At 33.2% G+C, this 19351-nt stretch overlaps 3 protein-coding genes and 1 long non-coding RNA gene across 4 annotated transcripts; 2 read left to right on the forward strand and 2 right to left on the reverse strand.

Moving 5' to 3' along the window:
• The first annotated feature begins 4804 nt into the window (after window positions 1-4804).
• On the forward strand, window positions 4805-5284 carry LOC106449633 (arabinogalactan protein 24-like). The gene has a single exon (XM_013891372.3). The coding sequence runs from the start codon at window positions 4927-4929 to the stop codon at window positions 5134-5136; it is 210 nt and encodes a 69-aa protein (XP_013746826.2). The 5' UTR covers window positions 4805-4926; the 3' UTR covers window positions 5137-5284.
• Window positions 5285-5920: 636 nt separating this feature from the next.
• LOC106391002 (AUGMIN subunit 6-like) lies at window positions 5921-10151 on the reverse strand. Its single transcript, XM_048756178.1, has 13 exons — window positions 9883-10151; window positions 9739-9795; window positions 9560-9654; window positions 9323-9473; window positions 9094-9219; window positions 8838-8994; window positions 8660-8720; window positions 8256-8577; window positions 7985-8110; window positions 7380-7541; window positions 7018-7270; window positions 6423-6887; window positions 5921-6272 (listed from the first exon to the last, which is right to left on the reverse strand). Exons 1-13 carry the CDS (start codon window positions 10096-10098, stop codon window positions 6232-6234), a joined length of 2232 nt encoding a protein of 743 aa, XP_048612135.1. The 5' UTR covers window positions 10099-10151; the 3' UTR covers window positions 5921-6231.
• A 2750-nt stretch (window positions 10152-12901) lies between these two features.
• On the forward strand, window positions 12902-13956 carry LOC106414395. The gene is made up of 2 exons (XR_001282866.3): window positions 12902-13356; window positions 13706-13956. It is a non-coding gene; the product is annotated as an uncharacterized LOC106414395 (long non-coding RNA).
• Window positions 13957-17539: 3583 nt separating this feature from the next.
• Window positions 17540-19146, reverse strand: LOC106391001 (prohibitin-3, mitochondrial). The gene is made up of 3 exons (XM_013831569.3): window positions 18735-19146; window positions 17978-18510; window positions 17540-17866 (listed from the first exon to the last, which is right to left on the reverse strand). The coding sequence occupies exons 1-2, from the start codon at window positions 19044-19046 to the stop codon at window positions 17989-17991; spliced, it is 834 nt and encodes a 277-aa protein (XP_013687023.1). The 5' UTR covers window positions 19047-19146; the 3' UTR covers window positions 17540-17866; window positions 17978-17988.
• Window positions 19147-19351: the final 205 nt, after the last annotated feature.

Raw genomic sequence — 19351 nt, forward strand, 5'->3', positions numbered from 1 at the left:
ATTAGATTAGGGTTTCGATTTTAATTCATTCAATCAATCAATTTGATTTCGAATTAGGGTTTATAAAATCAAATGTGTTTTAGTATTAGGGTTTTAAATAAAATTAATTTCATGCATTCATGCAATAAGCATGTATGCGGCTAGGATCATGGATATTAGGGTTTCGATTTTGATCTTAGATCATTGGTGTTTTGAGATTCAAAACCATTAAGGTTTTGATTTTAATTGATCAAACAATCAATATCGATTAGGGTTTGGGGTATCGAACTTATGATTATGAGCTTCGATTTATTCATTGAGGTTTTGATCTATTACCCTATGGTTTTGATTTCAACATTAGATCATACTATTAGGGTTTGTAGTTTTTATGGTTTCGATTCTTATCAAACAATCAAATTCTATTATGGATTCTCTTTAAGGTTTTGAATTACCTTAACCTCAAGTAGGGTTGAATGGACCACCAAAGAGATGAACTGCGAGCTGGAACTGATCGGAACGCGAGCTGATGTTGTCGTACAATTGCTTACGGGTCACAAAGAGATGAACCGCGAGCTGGAACTGATCGGAACGCGAGCTGATGTTGTCGCGAGCTGTCAGATTGCTGAGATCGGGAACGCGAGCTGTCCAACGTGCTGATCGGGTCGCGAGCTGTCCGCGAGTTGTCTGAGATCGTCTTGTTTGGGAGCTGAGGTTGAACAAGCCGAGATCGTCTGAGCTAGGATCAGGAACGCCTTGAGCTGAAGCTGATCGGGAACATATTGCAAACAAGGATCGGGGTGTAAGGTTTCGCGATCGGGATTAGGATGGTTCGCCGGTAAGGATGTTCGCTTATTAGGGTTAGGGTTTTAGGCGGTTTGTTTTAGCTTAGGGATTTAGATTCTATCGTGCTGATAACGTGTTGTGAAACTAGAGAATAGAATCTATGTTTCTGTATTATTCATAAACATAAGAAGCCCTTTATATATAGGGAATTACACCGTCATAGAATAATGGAAAGACTAAAGAAATGAAATACAAATATGGAAAAAGTACAAATCATAATCTAATAAGAAAAATGCAAGATGCCGATTATCTCTCTCTCTCCTCACGGTCGACTCTCTCTCTCTAGCATTGGGCCGGTTATGAACCGGGCCGGTTATGGACATCCACAAGATTTATAACAGTGAGATAATTTTGGGTTTTCAAGACTCAGTTTTTTTTTTCAGTTCAGTTCAGTTTTTATGTTTTTGGTTTGGTTTTTGCGCTCCGGTTTAAATCTCATAGTTATACTGATGATTGATGATGATGCATATGTTCAGAGGTGCATTGTGCCACGTCTTTCAGTTGATATTATTGTTGTGGTGGCGACTGTTTTCATCACGCTCTTCGCAATCGGGAATTCTTTCTGCTATACTAACTTTCTTTGGTGTTATTTGCAAAATCTTCTATGTATTGGTTGGTTACGCTAAGCACTCCCTTACATTCGATGGTAAAGTCATCTCTCTCTCTCTCATTGATGAATGATCAATGTATATAGTATTTGATTAAATCACAACAGACAATAGCAGTGGTGACTAAGAACGTTGGCCACGTGTCGTTTTGGATATCTGTTGTTGCTGTCATCAGCGGTATGGCTTGGGGTGCTTACTCTTGCATCTACAAATTTGATCTCTACCTCTTTGTAACAAATTTTTTAACCATTGCTATTTTTTTAATTCATATCTTGATTTTGAATTGTTAACAACATTTTGTTTTTTTTTTGTTTGTTTATAGATTAGTAGTTTTCTTCAAATACTGGTGTTTGCTTCGAAGTTAGCTTACTATTACAAATCTACTCCAAAGGTGAAATCAGAGTAGATTGAGCTTTTGAGTTATTGTTTGTTCACATTTTTTTAGGCCAGACATAAACTTGATTAGGTATGCAGTTACTCTACATAATGTGGCATGGCTAAATCGTTCAAATATGTTCAAAGTCCTCCACATTCTCTACTCTAACTCTCAATAAACGTCAGAAAGCTTAGTAATGTTTAATTTTTGAACTACCTGTAAACACAATGAACACACAAGAGGATGAAGAAAATCGACTTAGAGACATGTCAAGATACGACTATATGACTTAGCCGAAACGATTTTCTTAAAATCCAATTTATATTATTCAAGTCGGTTTAAATGTTTTATATCGGTTAAAACCGATTAAATCGGTTTAAATCGATGTAAATTAGTTTAAATCTGTTAATTACTCAATAATTTTCGTATAAATCTTCAGAATTGTCTAATTTCTTTTGTGTATCTAATTTTTATAATTCATGAAAATAATTTTATAATTAAATCCAAACTAAAATACCTTATAAAAGTAAAATATATCTAAAATAAATCAATAATTCGTTAACACCTATGTTCTTTTAGACCCCGGATAATCCATATAATCGTTAGTCCTCTTTAAAGCTAATAGCTACTGCCTAACGATTTTTTGAACGTTGGTTGGAATAAGACACTTTTTCTTGGGGTCTGCATGCTCACTTGATTAGAACTTTTAAGGTGTTTAATGGTTTGGACTTGAGTATCTTTATGGTCCAAGAGACCGTACGCCACTAATAGTATTAAAGGGCCCAAGATAGGCTCAATATCTTCCGTTGCTCACCCAATGAACCGTCCAGGTCGGGTCAAAGACTCGACGCAGAGTGAAAGAAAACCATTTGCACCATGACGCGAAACGCAGCCAAGTTTCGAGAGAATGGGTGATGTACCACACCGAAATCAGCTATAAATGGTGGTTCATTTCATCTACGACAATAATAGATCAAGACGTATATTATATGTTTTCTAACTTTAGTTTATCAAAAGAAGAAACATGATAGTGATGATATGATAACTGATTACCAATTTACTATTATCACTAGGTTAAGATCCGCGCCTTGCGCGGAATCAACATTATATATAAAAATTATTTTATGTATTAAATATTTTTACATATTATAAAATAATAAATATATATTAAATAATTAAAAGTCAGTAACTATTAAAAATATAATTAAATTGGTGCAAACATATAAATCAATTGTATTAATCTAATTTTTTTTTTATTTGATAGGATATGTTATTAAATTTAAATGATACTAACATAGATAATATATTTTAGTATATTTTTAATATTAATGTCTATTAAATACTGATTTATACTCATATAGTTTTTTGATCATTTGTATCTTTTATAGTAAAAAATTTAAATTACTGATAACAAAATTTTCATTGTGGGATTAATAGTTTTAGTAATTTATAATTAAAAAAAAATAAGTTGTCAATGATCGTTCAAAAAAATTGTTCAAAGCAAATTTTGAAACTAAAATATTGTATTTTATAAGGTTTATAGTTTAATTTAAAACGATATATATATTAATCTTATTAATTAATTAAATTAGACTTTTTACTTATATAATTTTTGTAATCGTTTGTATTTTGTCATAACAAAAATTTTAAACCATGGATCATAAAATTTGAATGTAAGACTTTTAACAGTTTTAGTAATTTATAGCCGTTTGTAAAAATTCAAAATATAACATATACATAAAAATCTATATTTTTATTATTTGGTTATTGTGGTTATTTAATTTATTTAATAGCTTAAAATTAAACAAATATGATAGAAGATACACTATTTTTTATCAAATCTTTATTATTCAAAATCATTACTTGCCATATATACTTTAGCCACATTAGGAAATTCCGTAAATTTTATTTAAGGAAATAATAAAGTACATTAATGATGAATTTATTGTTAGTTTAATAAAAAACTTATTATATAATTAGATGGACCAACATATTTCTCTAATGATTCTAAGAATCATTTTAGTGATGACATGTGGCTACAAAAAGAAGTTGTAATGCTTCTCAAATAATACACAGGGGATAATATGAATATCTTTGTGTTTTGTATGATTATTTATACTACACCAAGCATCATCATAATCATCAAGTCTGCATTTTGTTTCCCACATGGCTAGCTAAACTTATATTACAGTATTTGTTGGGTTAAGATATTATACAGATTTTAATACGGCTTATTTTCCAAATCTACTGGTATTTGCTATTTAACACAAATTATATTTCGGAGTTATTTTTTCATCAGCGTTTACTGCACATCCGTAACTAACGTGATTCGCTTCATAATAATAATTTATAAGCAAAGTAACGGGTTTAGATCTTTACTCACTTTTTAAAACGATTATCATTTTTTCTTATTAACCATTAGGAAAAATACGAGCTTATTATATTTAAAGATATACGCTTGTATTATATTTAAAGATATACGCTTGTACCATTTTCCTATCAATTTTTAACAATAAATAACGAATTGTCTCCACGTCTATTATTATTATTTTTTTAAATTGTAAAAGGGCTGTCCACGTCTATTTTTACAATCATTTTAAATTAAACACAACTAATAATTCTATGAACCAAGATAATCACAATTAAAGAATTTTTGTCATTAAGAAGCGAATACTACCCTTCATTGGCTAACTAAAAGAGGCAATAAACATTAATTTACTTGATGATAACGATAAGAAACATTATTTTACTTTCAAAAACTTTCTAATTCTGCAAGATATTTTCACCCCTTTCTCTTTTGATTTTCATTTTAAAATCCAAATTATTGGCCGCTTATGGGAACGTGAAATACAGGATCAATTATAATCTTGATTAGCTGTCTTGATCAATGCATCAAAGCCGGCCAATTTTTTTAAAAAAGAGATACATATCTTTAATTTTAGTCCCAAAATAAAAAGAAAAAAAATTATATAATAAATTTCAATATTCCCTATCTTAAATCAATAGTTTCCTCTCTCTATATAAACAAATCTCGCAAATTACTCAACAAACAGCAACAAATATTTTCTCATTCACTCAAAGTTCAAACCAAAGCAAAACACAACTCTTTTTACGAAGAAGATGATGATGAAGAAGATGTTTGTTCAGATCGCAGTGTTTTGTCTATTGGCTACGATCGCAGCCGTCTCCGGCCACGAAGGTCACGTTCACAGCCCGGCTCCGGCACCGGCACCGGGACCGGCAACTAACTCAGCTGTCGTTCCAACCACCAACATGTTCACCGGATTGGCTTTTGCTGCCGTAGCGCTTGTTCTTGGTCTCAACCACTGAGTTCATCATCACTACTGCATTCAGCGTTTCTTGTTTGGTTCAGTTTCTATGAGATTGTTCTCTTGACTTTCAATATTCTTTTTGTTTTATCAAAGTTTCATTTTGTTGTTTATCTTATTTGGTGAATAAAACAAAACTCCATTGGACTTGTGTTGTTTTCTACTATGATTTTGGATTTAAAATCCGATTCATAGGAAACACCACACATTAAATCTCAATCTAAAAATTACGATATGGTTCACTATTTAACTAGATTCCACATGATGTAAACCTACGCATAACTTTTGCAGAACGATGTAATGTATAAATATAAGTATAACCAGCTTTTTCTTAGTGTGTTGCTGTATTTAGATAATTAGAATACACTTAAAAAACTTACGCGAGACCAATGATGATAATGAACGTACTTAATAAGTAATAAATTGGGTATCTGATAATAGAGACGGGTCCATAAGTAAAGGTGGGGTTAAGAGAAACCCGTTCCCGTATCGTAATCGTTAAAGGTATGTAAGTAGAGAAATGTCGACCTTAACAGAACAGACGTACGTAGGTCGTAGCACACAAATTTAGAGAGAGATGATGGTTAATTTAAACTATACTAAAATGTATTAGTAATAAGTTCATGTAGTAAATAAATATAGTTTTATTAGTCATAGAGTAACTAGATCCGCTGTAGCACACCGGTTAATTTCAATCTAATTTGCTTGAAATCCGGGTTCGACTCCCGGCAACGGAATTTGTTTTTTTTTTTAATAGTTTATCAAATCAATTTTAGAAGACAAAATAAAAGAATAACACAGATCAAACTCTTCTTAACTATTTCCCTTTACATCTAAAATTAAAATAACAAAGAATCAATCTGCTTTTGTCAGGGAAACCAAACACTAGAGAGCGACCTGAGCTAGAGGTTTTCTACACACGCAAAGTCAGATCATCATTCATTCATCAAGATGAAATCACATTACCAACAAACCCAAGATAAATTAAGAAACACCTTTGTTAACTGGTAATGATTACAGAAACCACCTGTATTGAGACCAATCGTGGAAGAAACAGAAGTGTCATCTTCTTTGTCTGACTCAGGGCTTCTTCATCCTAAAGCTCCATTAAAGCAGCATCGGTTTGTGACAAAGGAGCTGCAAAAGTAAAGCAATTAGATCCTAGACGCATAAGATTACAGAAAATATACAGAACCGTTCTATTTATAACAGTATTAATGCGTTCTAGAGTACACTTGAACACAATTTGAGGTCATGTAAACACCAAAGAGGATATAATGAACGTACCTAACAAGTCTTCGTAGGTATCTGATAACAGGGACGGGTCCATTAGTAATGGTGGAGAGAACACTTGGTCTTCAACGTCGTAAAACGATTGTTGTGCATCAGAAGCTACACTGTTCGATCCAGCTACTGAGAGAAACCCGTTCCCGTTATGGTAATCTTTGAACGAATCCAGATCATCAAACGTGTCAGGTATATCGCTGTACTTGCTTGGGGCTAGGCTATGGGGAACATTGGGTTCAAGAAAGGAAGGCTCGCTCAGAGAGGTAAGTAACCTCGACCCTCTGTGAGGCAGGCCTTTGGTTTCCGATGTAAATCGGGAAAAGCCTGTTCCTGAAAGAGGTACGAAATAATGCTCGGAGCCTTCATCGGATTGACTGTCCCGTGATGATCCTGCTGAAGATGGGATCAATAGAGCAGCCTCCCTTACAGATTTCTTCAGGTTCTGGACAAAAGAACTGTTGGTATCTGAAACCAAAATTAGAGTTGTAAGACAAAGGTCTCTGTGAAATGTACTGGCATATCACAGTTCAAGAAAGCCCTTTTTGATATACTATACAAGTTTCGTTTTAGTTGAGAAAGTCGTTATGCAACAAACCAGTCGGCAAGTTGTCTGCTCGAGTCTGTGACAGCGGTTGTTGCTCAGTAGTGTTCTTCTCAGACGAGCTTTCCATTTTGTTGACTTCAGAAGACATTGGGTGTCGCTTTTGTCCATTTCCACCTTTACCAGAAGAAGTAGGAGTCGAGCTAAATAATTGTGGCAGCTTTAACGTAGGACTGGCTGAGACCTTCTCGAGCTGAACATTAGACATCTTCGAGGTCAGCTCAGCAACATCATTGGATACACCTTCCTGTATTACAAGGGGGGGGGGGGGGGGGGGGGGGGGGGGGAACGTACATGAGCGTCTCTATCAAATATGCATCGGAAAGAGAATAAAAGTTAACTAATTAAACTTTTACCGTAATTCTCCCACTCCGCTGAGATTGCAGAAGTGAAGCTGCTTGCCCGTTACTTCTCGTAGCTGGAGGTAAGGTTGGGGGAAGATTACTAACCTTCTCAGTACATTCTAATATAGATTTCTGTATGGCTGGAGAAACTTCTTTTAATTGGTTGATGAGTACCTGCATATAGTGTGCCACCAGCAGTAAGAACGTAGTAGAGATTTAACCAGTAAAGTATGAGCTACATGTATAAGAAAGCTCTTGTAGGCATGCTCCAAGAGATCCTATAAACAGTACGGTAATAAAAATGTAAGTTACTCCATCGATCAACTTTTTATACTCTCCCAAGAGAAGCTGAATAGAATAAAAACAATTATTCATGGAACTCCGGAAATCTCCAATCAAACATACGGTCTTATATAAATAAAATAGAACTGCCCGAAAAGCAGACTTCTAGTTTTTTTTTTTGTTGCTGAAGCGGATGCCGTGTATAAGCTCTGTTTCCTCCACAAATTTCATCAAGCCCTCAACAAAAGCATCTTACTTTCTACGTTTTGCATTTGACTTCCACAGTTGGCCAAATGCAACTTCTACCTAAGGCAACAAACAAGCAACACATTTACCTGAAAGCTAGCTAAATGTTGTTGATGTTCAGTCAAAGTTGCAGCCAATGATTCAACATGCCCACTTGTACCACCATCATTTGCAGTCCGCAAAATATCTGGACCTTCCCCGTCATTTGCTTTAGCCTAACATGCAAAAGTAAAAGATAAGTAACAGATCCATGGAACTAAGAGAAAAAGAGTGGAGCATTAATCAATGACATAAAGCGTACAATTAGCCAGAATTGTTTGAAGTACTTAAATATCCCCACAGAGATAAGAGAAGACATACCAGCTGAAGAGACTGTTTATGAATACGCTGCAATGCGTGTGTCCAGCGCCTTATTATTTCCGCTACATCAACTGTCTGGTTGATTTTTCCACCTCTGTCATCTACTCGAGAAAGTGTTTCATCACTTGCTTGTGAGTTGGTTTCGAAACTGTCTCCTAGAGAATGCTGATCATGCATGTTTGCGAACGACCCATCACTTAGTTCTTTGTCATCTGCAAGTGGCCGAGAAGAATCATCTGAATGGGCAGAGAGCAATTCTGCACGAGGAACTTGAGAACTCTGGTCCATCGCTGCAAGTAGGGATGATCCTGAAATTCGGTATCTACAGATCAAAGGTAACCAGAAGTCAGTATATTAGGAAGTAGAATTCAAAACCGTATGTGTTATAAGAGGCCAGTAGTTACCTATGCTCCCTGTGTGCTATCAAATCCTCAATGGGACCTGACGCAAGAACTTCATGCTGACCTTAAGATAGTAAAAGAAAGTATCAAACGATACAAGTCTCCTGCATAATTCTAAATTCCAAATACTATTTTTCTGTATTTAACTCAGAAGAATGACAAGAACAGCATAAGACCTTACCTTTACGAGCCATTATAGAATCCCATAACCGAGTGGACTTTGAAACTAGATGAGAATTTTGGCTGGAGCTAGACACAAGATCATCCCACACTTCTCCTTCCTGCTTAACTTTGTTTCTTAAATCGTTAAGTTTTTCTAGTTCCTGTTGCAGGTAAGCCTGATGCCAGCGAAACAAGAAAAATGAAATGCATCAAGAAGAGCCTGATATAATCAGAAAAAAAAACAAATCAGTACCAACCACCAAAGAAGAACATACCTCTTCAGCACAGAGACCACGGAACTCTGCAGTCATCTCATGGGCTAAATTAGACCACATTGCCTGTCTTTGTACCGCAGTTTCTGCGTCTTTAAGGAACCTACGGCGCTCAAGCACTATCCGTGCCTGCAAACATAAAAACGAGCATTTGAAGGTTATTCCGTTCATTACTACTCAAACGCGTCCACATAGAAAACACAATCTTGAAGAGAAACAATATGGGTGCTACCTTGGTAACAGGAAGCAACGTAGCAGCATGTGAGAAGGATACGTCAGTTAGGGAAGAAGGCAAGGGATTGGAAGCCACATCAGCAGGAAATGTCCGTCTATGAACTTCTCTCAACGCATGCAGTGAAAGTTGCCATAAGAGCTCCACAAACCTGCAATCAAAATAAGAAACTCCACACTTACATATCACATATCATCTATTGCTGCTAAAATTAGCTTCAACCACATCAGAAGCAACCTTGGTCCACAGCAAGTGGCAAGTGATGAAACCCTAGAGTTACTCCTTGGTAATGCCCCTTGTGATTCAAGCTCGCTTATAATCCCTTGAACAACCTTCATTGGCATCATTCTAGCGTTAAGAAACTATGGATTCAGTAAGCAAAATTCTCAGTGATCATAGTTCTCAAGCTATTTTACCTTTCGAAAATCGCGAGACTGAGCCGAATCGAAAATTGGCCAGACCTTATCGAAATCCTGAGAGATTGAGGAAACTCAGAATCAAACGAGTGATTTCAAAACCGGTTTCGAGAGAGAGAGGGAGAGAGTGGAGAGGAATCGAACCTTTGAAGACTGAGCAGGTCCTCGGAGAGAAGAGAGGATGAAGTAGAGAAGCTGTTCTCCGAGCTTCGGGTTGGAATGGCGGAATAACCCCACCCGAGGCGTGCCGTTGGAGGATCCGAGCCCGATCACGCTCGGATCCAAACCTAAGAGTAAGCAGTTGGTGTACATTGCACTCTCGAGCTCAAGTTCCCTCTCCTTCTCTCTGTCCATCGTCATCACCGATCTTCCTCTCTCTCTCTCCCCTTTTCGATTTATTGAATCTCGATCGAAATGTGTTTTTTCCGGCGACGTTTTTAAATTTAAGTCCCTGAACATAACTAATTTAAGGAAACTGTCCCTACATTTTTCTAACTATCAGAATAGTGGTGATAGGCGAGAATGACAGTAACTTTACCTCAAATTTTATTTTATTTTTTCAAATTTACTTTTAAATAATAATTGTTTTCATTAATATAAAATTAACTTTTAAAATTAGAATTTAAATTGAAGCCAAAATCAAACTAAATCAAATTATGCATGATATATCATGTTTTTACTTTGGATATTATCATCCGTATATCAAAAAAAAAATCAATTGAAAATTTGAAACCAAACCAAAATTTGAATTTAATATTGCTAAAGTTATTGTAGCATGGTTTGTAGACATATTTTTAACATAATAGTATCGATTTGAAACGATAGAAATATGGTTTAAAAAACAAAATTTCCCAAAACACATAAAAGATGCGAATCCAACATGGTTGTTGATAAAATAAAAAGAATCATGGGGTAACATTATAACAAAATAAAACTGGGGATTATAATTTGAGTTTAAGAAACTAGAGTGCTCATTTCCTAAAATGTTTTTGACTTTATCCCAACGACACGTCAATTAATCATAGGCATTTTCAAAATGTAGAAGCGAGGCTAATGTTAATGTGCACCTACGGCATAATCAACAAATCACATATACTATTGTTCCGCCGTATTTGTTACTTTTCTTTAACATAAAATCTCCAACGGTTGGATAATAACAGAAACTATTACTACAGGTTAGTATATGTTATTGACTATACTACATGTTATATGATATTAGATGTAATAATAATGCCAATGGCAATACGATAATATTTCTTTATTGGTACAACAGAACCTGGTGGATTCTCTGCATTATCCTTTGAATTCGAACCAAAGCAACACACTTATACGAAGTTGCTTGAATTTTCATTGTCGTGAATCATTTTTTTTAAATGTGATAACTATGGCGCACAGGAAATTATGCTTATTTATATATTTTTGGGTCTTTAGAATTTTTTTTAAAAAGCGTAGAGAATGTTTTTGCTTGTTCATCGTTTATGCCATAACTAAATATATCTATCTATACTATTATTTGCGAAGTAAATTTTTGCAACGAAGCTCTCACGTTAAAAGTTAGAGCGGTTAATATCGTTTATACCCTTAATGAGTAAATTATCTAAATTAGTCAAAGAATAAAAACGAATTTCAAATCTATCTGATTAAAAAGTCATTAAAATTAATAATAAATCGTTTATACCCTTAATAAATCTATTATATAAATTAGAAGTAAATTTTTGTTACGGAGCTCTCACGTTAAAAGTTAGATCGGTTAATATCGTTTATATCTTTAACGAATAAATTATCTAAATTAGTCAAAAAATAAAAACGAATTTCAAATCTATCTGATTAAAAGTGATTAAAATTAATAATAATTCGTTTATACCCTTAATAAATCTAATATATAAATTAGTTAGAGCGGTTAATATCGTTTATACCCTTAATGAGTAAATTATCTAAATTAGTCAAAGAATAAAAACGAATTTCAAATCTATCTGATTAAAAAGTCATTAAAATTAATAATAAATCGTTTAAACCCTTAATAAATCTATTATATAAATTAGAAGTAATTTTTTTTTACGGAGCTCTCACGTTAAAAGTTAGATCGGTTAATATCGTTTATATCTTTAACGAATAAATTATCTAAATTAGTCAAAAAATAAAAACGAATTTCAAATCTATCTGATTAAAAGTGATTAAAATTAATAATAATTCGTTTATACCCTTAATAAATATAATATATAAATTAGTCAAAAATAAAAAAAAATTTAAAATATATCTGATTAAATAAGTTATTAAAATTAATAATAATAAGAATTATCTAAAATATAAATAATTATAAACGAATTTCTATTAATACTATTATATTTATATATTATATTTGATAATTGACTATAAATAAATATAATAAAATTTTCTGATTAAATAAGTTATTAAAATTAATAATAATAAGAATTATCTAAAATATAAATAATTATAAACGAATTTCTATTAATACTATTATATTTATATATTATATTAGATAATTGACTATAAATAAATATAATAAAATTTTCAAAAATAAAAGCATGTTTTAAAACATAAGATAATTCTTAGATATATTATGTTGTTATCTGAAAATCATATTTTATTATAAATTTTATAGTTAGATATAAAAAAAATTATAATTAAATGCTAATTATTTTCTAAAATATTTATAATATGTTCATGTTTCTAAAATTTAACACAGCAATAACCATTTATATATTTTGATAAAAACTAATGAATATATATTTAATATTTTATTTATATATTATATTAGATAATTGACAATAAATAAATATAAAAAAAATAAAAAAAATAAAAAAAATGTTTTAAAACAATAAAATAATTCTTAGATATATTCTGTTGTTATCTGAAAATAAAATTTTATTATAAAATTTATAGTTAGATATAAAACAGTTTATAATTAAATTCTAATCAAACAAATAAATATATTTTCTAAAATATTTCTAATATGTGAATGTTTTTAAAATTTAACACAACAATAAGCACATATATATATATATATATATATATATTGATAAAAAATAATGAATATATATTAACAATATTTTATTTATATGTTATATTAGATAATTGACTATAACTAAATATAAGAAAAATTCTCAAAAATAAAATATATTTTTAAAACATAAGATAATTCCTAAATATGTTGTGTTTTATCTGAAAATATTTATTTTTATTATAAAATATAAAGTTTAGTGTTTCATTTATCTTTTTAAAAACATAATTAATAATTTATTATGTTGGTTTTGATTTAATAGTTATGAACGATAAATATCTATAAGAACATTATGCACATGGTTAATATATAAGGGATCTAAACCAAACTGATCATATCTCTAAATGAACCGTATCGAACCGGACAAAATTTAAATTGGTTCGTTTTCGAGATTTTAAGTGGTTGGGTTTGGTTTATATATTATTATATCACAACAACCTAACACACTCGCTCCCTCCGCCGCCGTCGAAGAAAAAGAAGAAGCAGTTCAAGAAAGCTTTCGGACTTTGGAACAACTAACTGAATATGTGTCTAAAGCTTGGCCGTGATTCATGAGTTGTGAATCTTTCTCCTAATTTTAGTCTTGAGAGTTTGAGGTATTTTCTCTGTATTTATCAAAGAGTTCATAAAGGTGGAATCTTTATTCTTAAATTTTAAGTAGAGCTTGAAACAAACATCGCTGCTGCTGCTTTTCAAATATACACATAAAGCATCCACATTGGTCTTGGTGGTTTGAGTTAACACCACTGAGGAGAGATGTGTCTATAGATGCAAAAGCAAAGTTAGCATGACATATCAAGCAAGTTATAAGTTTCAAAACTTGGGTCTATTAATCATTGCTATATGTTCACCCTCACTTAGTTTCTCACTCTCTCCCATAAAACTGGTTAGTTTAGTTCAAACAACTTAGCATCGTTCTCATCTCTAATCTGTTAAATCCTGCAGGTTCCTTGAGAGCTTGCAAGTGGAGTATTGTTCAAGTTGCAATGCGAGATAACCAGTTCCAGCGAGTGGAACAAGACGATCTACTAATCTTAATATATATAGTTTCACTACAAAATCACCTTTGTATATGTTCATGTTACTGACTGCTATTGTGTGAGTTCATGAAAAATCAAATATGATTTTGTTAGTGAAAAATGCAATGCATTACTGCATATACGTTAGTTAAGATATGAAAAAAGTAAGATATATCATCATGAAACAGAGCCAAACCGAAAAGGAATCATAGGATCTCTCTATAAGAATTGCAGACGTCGTGAAGTTTTCGTACGTATGCCCCGTAGCTTTCTTGTAAGTACACCATTTAGCAATCCAAAGGTAGGCGAAGAAATTCAAGAAACTCAAAAACAGCCAATAACCAATAGTAGTAGTAATCAAGATGACCTCTGGTCAGGTTATCAGCTATCCACCCTGGTCTTCCACCAGTAGTCGTCACTTTTGTAACAACCGTCGCCAGAAATGTGCTTAGATAGTTCCCTAATGCCACCGTCGTCAGCGACAATGCCGAGCAAAGACTCCTCATAGCATCAGGTGCTTCAGGGACTTTTCACTTTGAATTTTCTGAAATGAAGCAAACAATGACTTGAAGCATTCTTGTGATGGGACTTCCTCCTGGTTTCTAAAGCCTGTAGAAGTTGCTTCCCGCGAAGAACAAGAGGGCAGCCACGGCCAAATCCCAACCAACATGGCAACATTCATCTAAATCCAAACGAGAACAGGAGAAGCGATCATTGCACCAACGTTGATCACAAAGTAGAACCAGTTGGAGAAAGAGCTCTTAGACTCTTTCTCTTCTTCGTCTTTTCCTAAAACTTCTATCTTAATCATTTTATTAGCTAAAGTTTACAAATAATTACTACACAAGAGACTTTATCAAACATTAAGCACACGAGAAGTGTTAATACGACATAATTTGAATTACATAACAGATATCAAAACGGAGTATCAGAAATAATCAAATTGATTTTAATTTGTTAAGCTTGTTTTGAAAATTTAATGCATACACATTAGCTCGGAAGAATAAAAATTACAAATAAATTGTTTTTGTAATTTAATGCATTTACAGAGAGTTATGTTCAACAAAAGTCAAGGGAAGAGTATCCCTGAGTGTTTATTACATGAGTGTCATGTGTTTATTACATGAGTGTCATTTCCTATGTGTCATCACCTCATTCACTCTCACTAACTTTTTAAAAAAACCCTTTGTAAACTAGAATAATTACAACCAAATGCCATTGGTCATATACATTATACTATATGATTACAATCCGATTTGAAAAAAAAAACGAAAATTTATGACAGGCAGAATATTAACTCTTTTGGTAAAGGCAACAAAATAGGTTCGACATCTATCAAATCGTTTTATGAACATTTTTGTTTACGTTAATTATAATGCAGCATTTTATGAACATTTTTAAACTAATATCAAATCGTATTATAATGCAACGTTTTATGAACCTTTTTGAAACCGAATCAACATTTTATGAACATTTTTATGCAACATTTTATGAACATTTTTAAACTAATATCAAATTTCTTTATAATGCAACTAAAGAAACGGGACTAATTTTATGAACAATTTTATGCTTATTTTAGGAACACGTATTATAATCGAACGTTTTATGAACATTTTTGTCAACGTTAATTATAATGCAATATTAACTCTTTTGTAAAAGGCAAAATTTTTGTCAACGTTGAAAAAAAAAATTATACGTTACAGATATCAGATATATTTTGGTTATTTGGTCAAAATAAAAAGGAAACACAATTGAATTTCAATATACTCGATGCAAACTCGATATTCCAATTTATAACCTACGCTTAATTGGTCAAAATATTAAGGAAATACAATAATATTGTTAACGTATAAAAGGAAACAAAATTCAAAGAATCGAAATACTTACCTTAATCGATAGGGGAATATTTCTGATATATTTTTGGCGTGGCCATCACGGATCTTATAATATCTATTTCACGAAAACGCATCACTCAATAACAAAATTAGGTAAGTGGTATATACGGTATTAAAGGAGGAGCATTAATATTGGTTTCTTCGATTGAATTTGGCGTGGAGAGTAAAAACCTACGCTCTGTGTTGATATAAATAGTAGAGCTTAACATAATGTTTTAATCATACTAATTGGTAATTAGCGATCTAAACGAAGATGTTATTTAAAACCGGTTCGAACAAGAACGTTTTCTGAGAATACGTAAAGAACATTTATTTTAATGTTACTTTCGTGAATAGTTTTTTATTACACTATATCAAAACCGGTTACTATATATTATATCATATAATCACATAAGATATACTCACGCATGATACATGTATATCAAAACGAGATCTAACGGATGAATATATTAATAAATATTTATTAAAAAAAGATGCCAGTAATTGGCATAAATATTGATTGACAATAACTCATTAATATAAATATTGTCCGAACAGGAAACTGCAAAACATCTGCCAGCCATAGGCATATATTTACTTTGACAATCACTCATCACAATAATTACTATCATAACAGCATAATCATGCTATTAATATTAGCAACAATATACGTCTTTGAATATAATTCATTCTGGTTATAGAACTCCAATCTAGGAATCAAATTCGCAGAATTGTCATATAGGCTCAATATCGTCCTATTTCATATTTTTAAAGTGGTAGCAATATATATACAAGCTTTCCTAAAATAAAAGATATAAAAATACGCATTTTTGATCAAAATTGATTGATTTAAAATTTAATTTAGTTGACCATATTAACTCTTTGTTTCCTTTAATATTCCATGTGATTCGACGAACAGGGAGGGAATAAGGTAAGTTCTCAAAATTTAATATTAATTTGAATTTCGAAAATTATGAGGACGATTAGTTATGCAAACATACCGTAGACCAGCGCATTGCATATATAAATACTAGGCCGTCTCTTTCTCAAAACAAATTCTTCACTACAGTCTCCTTCTCAAAATTATGAATTTAATTTCTTTTTTATAATTTGTTTCTTTAGTATTTTATTGTTTTATTGTCTATGTTTTTCTTATTTTATATTCATAATTTATATTATGAAGACAATAATTCTATTGCTTATGTTTTGTTTTGTCTTAAACTCATAATAAATTTATATAAGTCTTTGCTTACTTTCACAGTTTTTTTTTATTCAAATATATTTAAATTACACCGATAAATTAAGAAGTGTAATTTTAAAGTTATAATTTTTTTAATACATAATTCCGCGCAGAGCGCGGTTTATCACCTAGTACCCATGTATTTGCTTTAAGCGATATGTACCAATCAATAAATAAAAAATTGTAAATCTTCCTAAACATATATATGCACCAAGTATTCATACTTGATATGTAACTTGCTTGCATGGCTGCAAGCATATCACAATACCTTCTCTCAAGTTAAAGCGTGAAGATTAAAAGAACGCCCAAATTGGAGAAAAAATCATGAAACTCTCGATGTAGGAGGAACATGTATCAGTCCAATCAGCGGTTCCTATAAAAGATGAAGAGAGCGATAACCGTACTTTTCCAGACAACTCAAATAGCTCAACGTTTGCCATAACAATTCTTGGCATACACAACCAAAGATGGGAAGGTGCCCCTAACAATTCAACTCGGAAAAAAAACATATGATCATAGATAGCATCGATCTTTCTTGAAACCAAAACCAACATGTTTGTTTGTACATTCTATTTCTTTCCAATCATATTTTTGTCATAAACACGGCTGGTCATCATCTTTTCATTGAATGGATATTACATCGATTATCAATCATACGAATGCATATTAATCAGCAATGAAAGATGATGTTTGTTTCACATGGTCTTATATTAAAACACGTCGCTTCACTCCACCGCGTATCCTCAAAACTAACTCTTACATCAACTACGTATTTGTGAATTGAGACTGTCTTGTGTTTATTTATTGAAAATAAGATAGATCTCAAACAAGGTAAATGTTATATAATTCAAAGAGCATTTTGGCCAAGTAAAAAGTTTCTTCTTTTTCTTCACAGTTCAAAGAGCATTTCACCATTTCATTAAATCCAGATTCACAACTTGATCATTAAAATGTCGTAGAGGTTCCCCATAACCTGCAAAAGAAAAAAAAAACCACAAGACAAAAGTATTCAGACAAATCTCACAGCAACAAGTTCTTCCAAGACAATAACTACATAATTCTAGTTTGGCTTTTTTCCACATACCATTTAGTTCATCAACGGTTCAGAGAAAAGAGCATGCTCTGTCCACCGGGCAAGTAAGCCACATTAGGAGATCTAGCAAGTGTAGCTGCAACCTCCCTCGAAGCTTCAATCCTCCTAAGCTCGATAAGTCCCATACCAGCTTTAGCCGTAGCGTCAGAGATCAACTGTGCAGCTTCACTCTCACCTTCAGCTCTTATAACCGCAGCTCTCCTCTCTTGATCAGCCTTCATCACCACAAACTTAGACCTCTCGGCCTCCTGCTGCGCCACCTGTTTCTGCTCAACAGCCTTTGAGAACTCATAACCGTAAGACAAGTGCGTGATGGCAACATCGTCGAGCACAATGTTGAAGTCTTTGGCACGTTTGATCAGTGATTCACGAACAAGCGCTGAGACGTGAGGACGCTCCGTGAGAAGCTGGTCAGCGTTGAACTGTGCGACCACGGCTTTCAAAACCTCGTTTCCAATAGAAGGAAGAACCTTCTCGTCATACTCGAGACCCAATGTTTGGAATATGTATGGAAGACGCATAACCTTGAGGCATGATTAACATCAGCATAAACAATTCAAATACTATACAATGGGATTAAAGCAGCAAAAAGATTCTACATTTCCATAAACCCTACCCCTAAATCCAATTCCTTATAGTCAAAACCCTAACCCCTAAACTCAATTCCTGAGATTCGAACTATGATAACATCAGCACAACCTCAATGACCGTGGCGATTCGATCAAGCAAGTCTAATTCGAAATAATACCTCAGGGCGAGAGAGAACACGAAGGGTGAGATTGACCATCTGAAGATCCTTCGTACCGGAGATCGACGAGAACGTGTGAGGCTTCGTGCGGATGTCGAAGATGTGAGGCTTCTGCAGAATCGGGATCAGGAAATGAGTCCCTTCGCCGACGGTCTGGTCCATCACTCCTCTGAATCGATCGAAGATCACAGCTCTCTCTCCGCCGTCAACGGTGTATAGCGACGTGTTCAGCACCGTCGCCGCCGTTCCAAGGCCGAAAGCCGCCTTCGCTAGATTGGAGAGGAACGAAACCGCCGCTTGTTGGCTTCCCATTTCTCGATTCGGAGTAGGGTGAAGCGTGAAGAACGAAGTGAGGAAGATATTGAGACGACGACGACAGGAGGAGAAAAGTTTTGTTTAGGGTTTATGGAAGCCACTACGGAAAGTGCTTTAATGGGCCAAGTTTATTACCCAATAACATGAGGGTTAAGCCCATTAATAACCCGTTAGAATTATCAAAAATATAAGAAGATAGATTGGCCCGGCCCACAGGAGAGAACATTTACAAGATTGCAACATCTATTACATTTACATTTAATTTTATTATTTGATGTATATCTTCTTTTTCGTCAAACTAG

Source organism: Brassica napus, chromosome C4 (assembly GCF_020379485.1).
Source record: "Brassica napus cultivar Da-Ae chromosome C4, Da-Ae, whole genome shotgun sequence".
Taxonomy (NCBI): Eukaryota; Viridiplantae; Streptophyta; class Magnoliopsida; order Brassicales; family Brassicaceae; genus Brassica; species Brassica napus.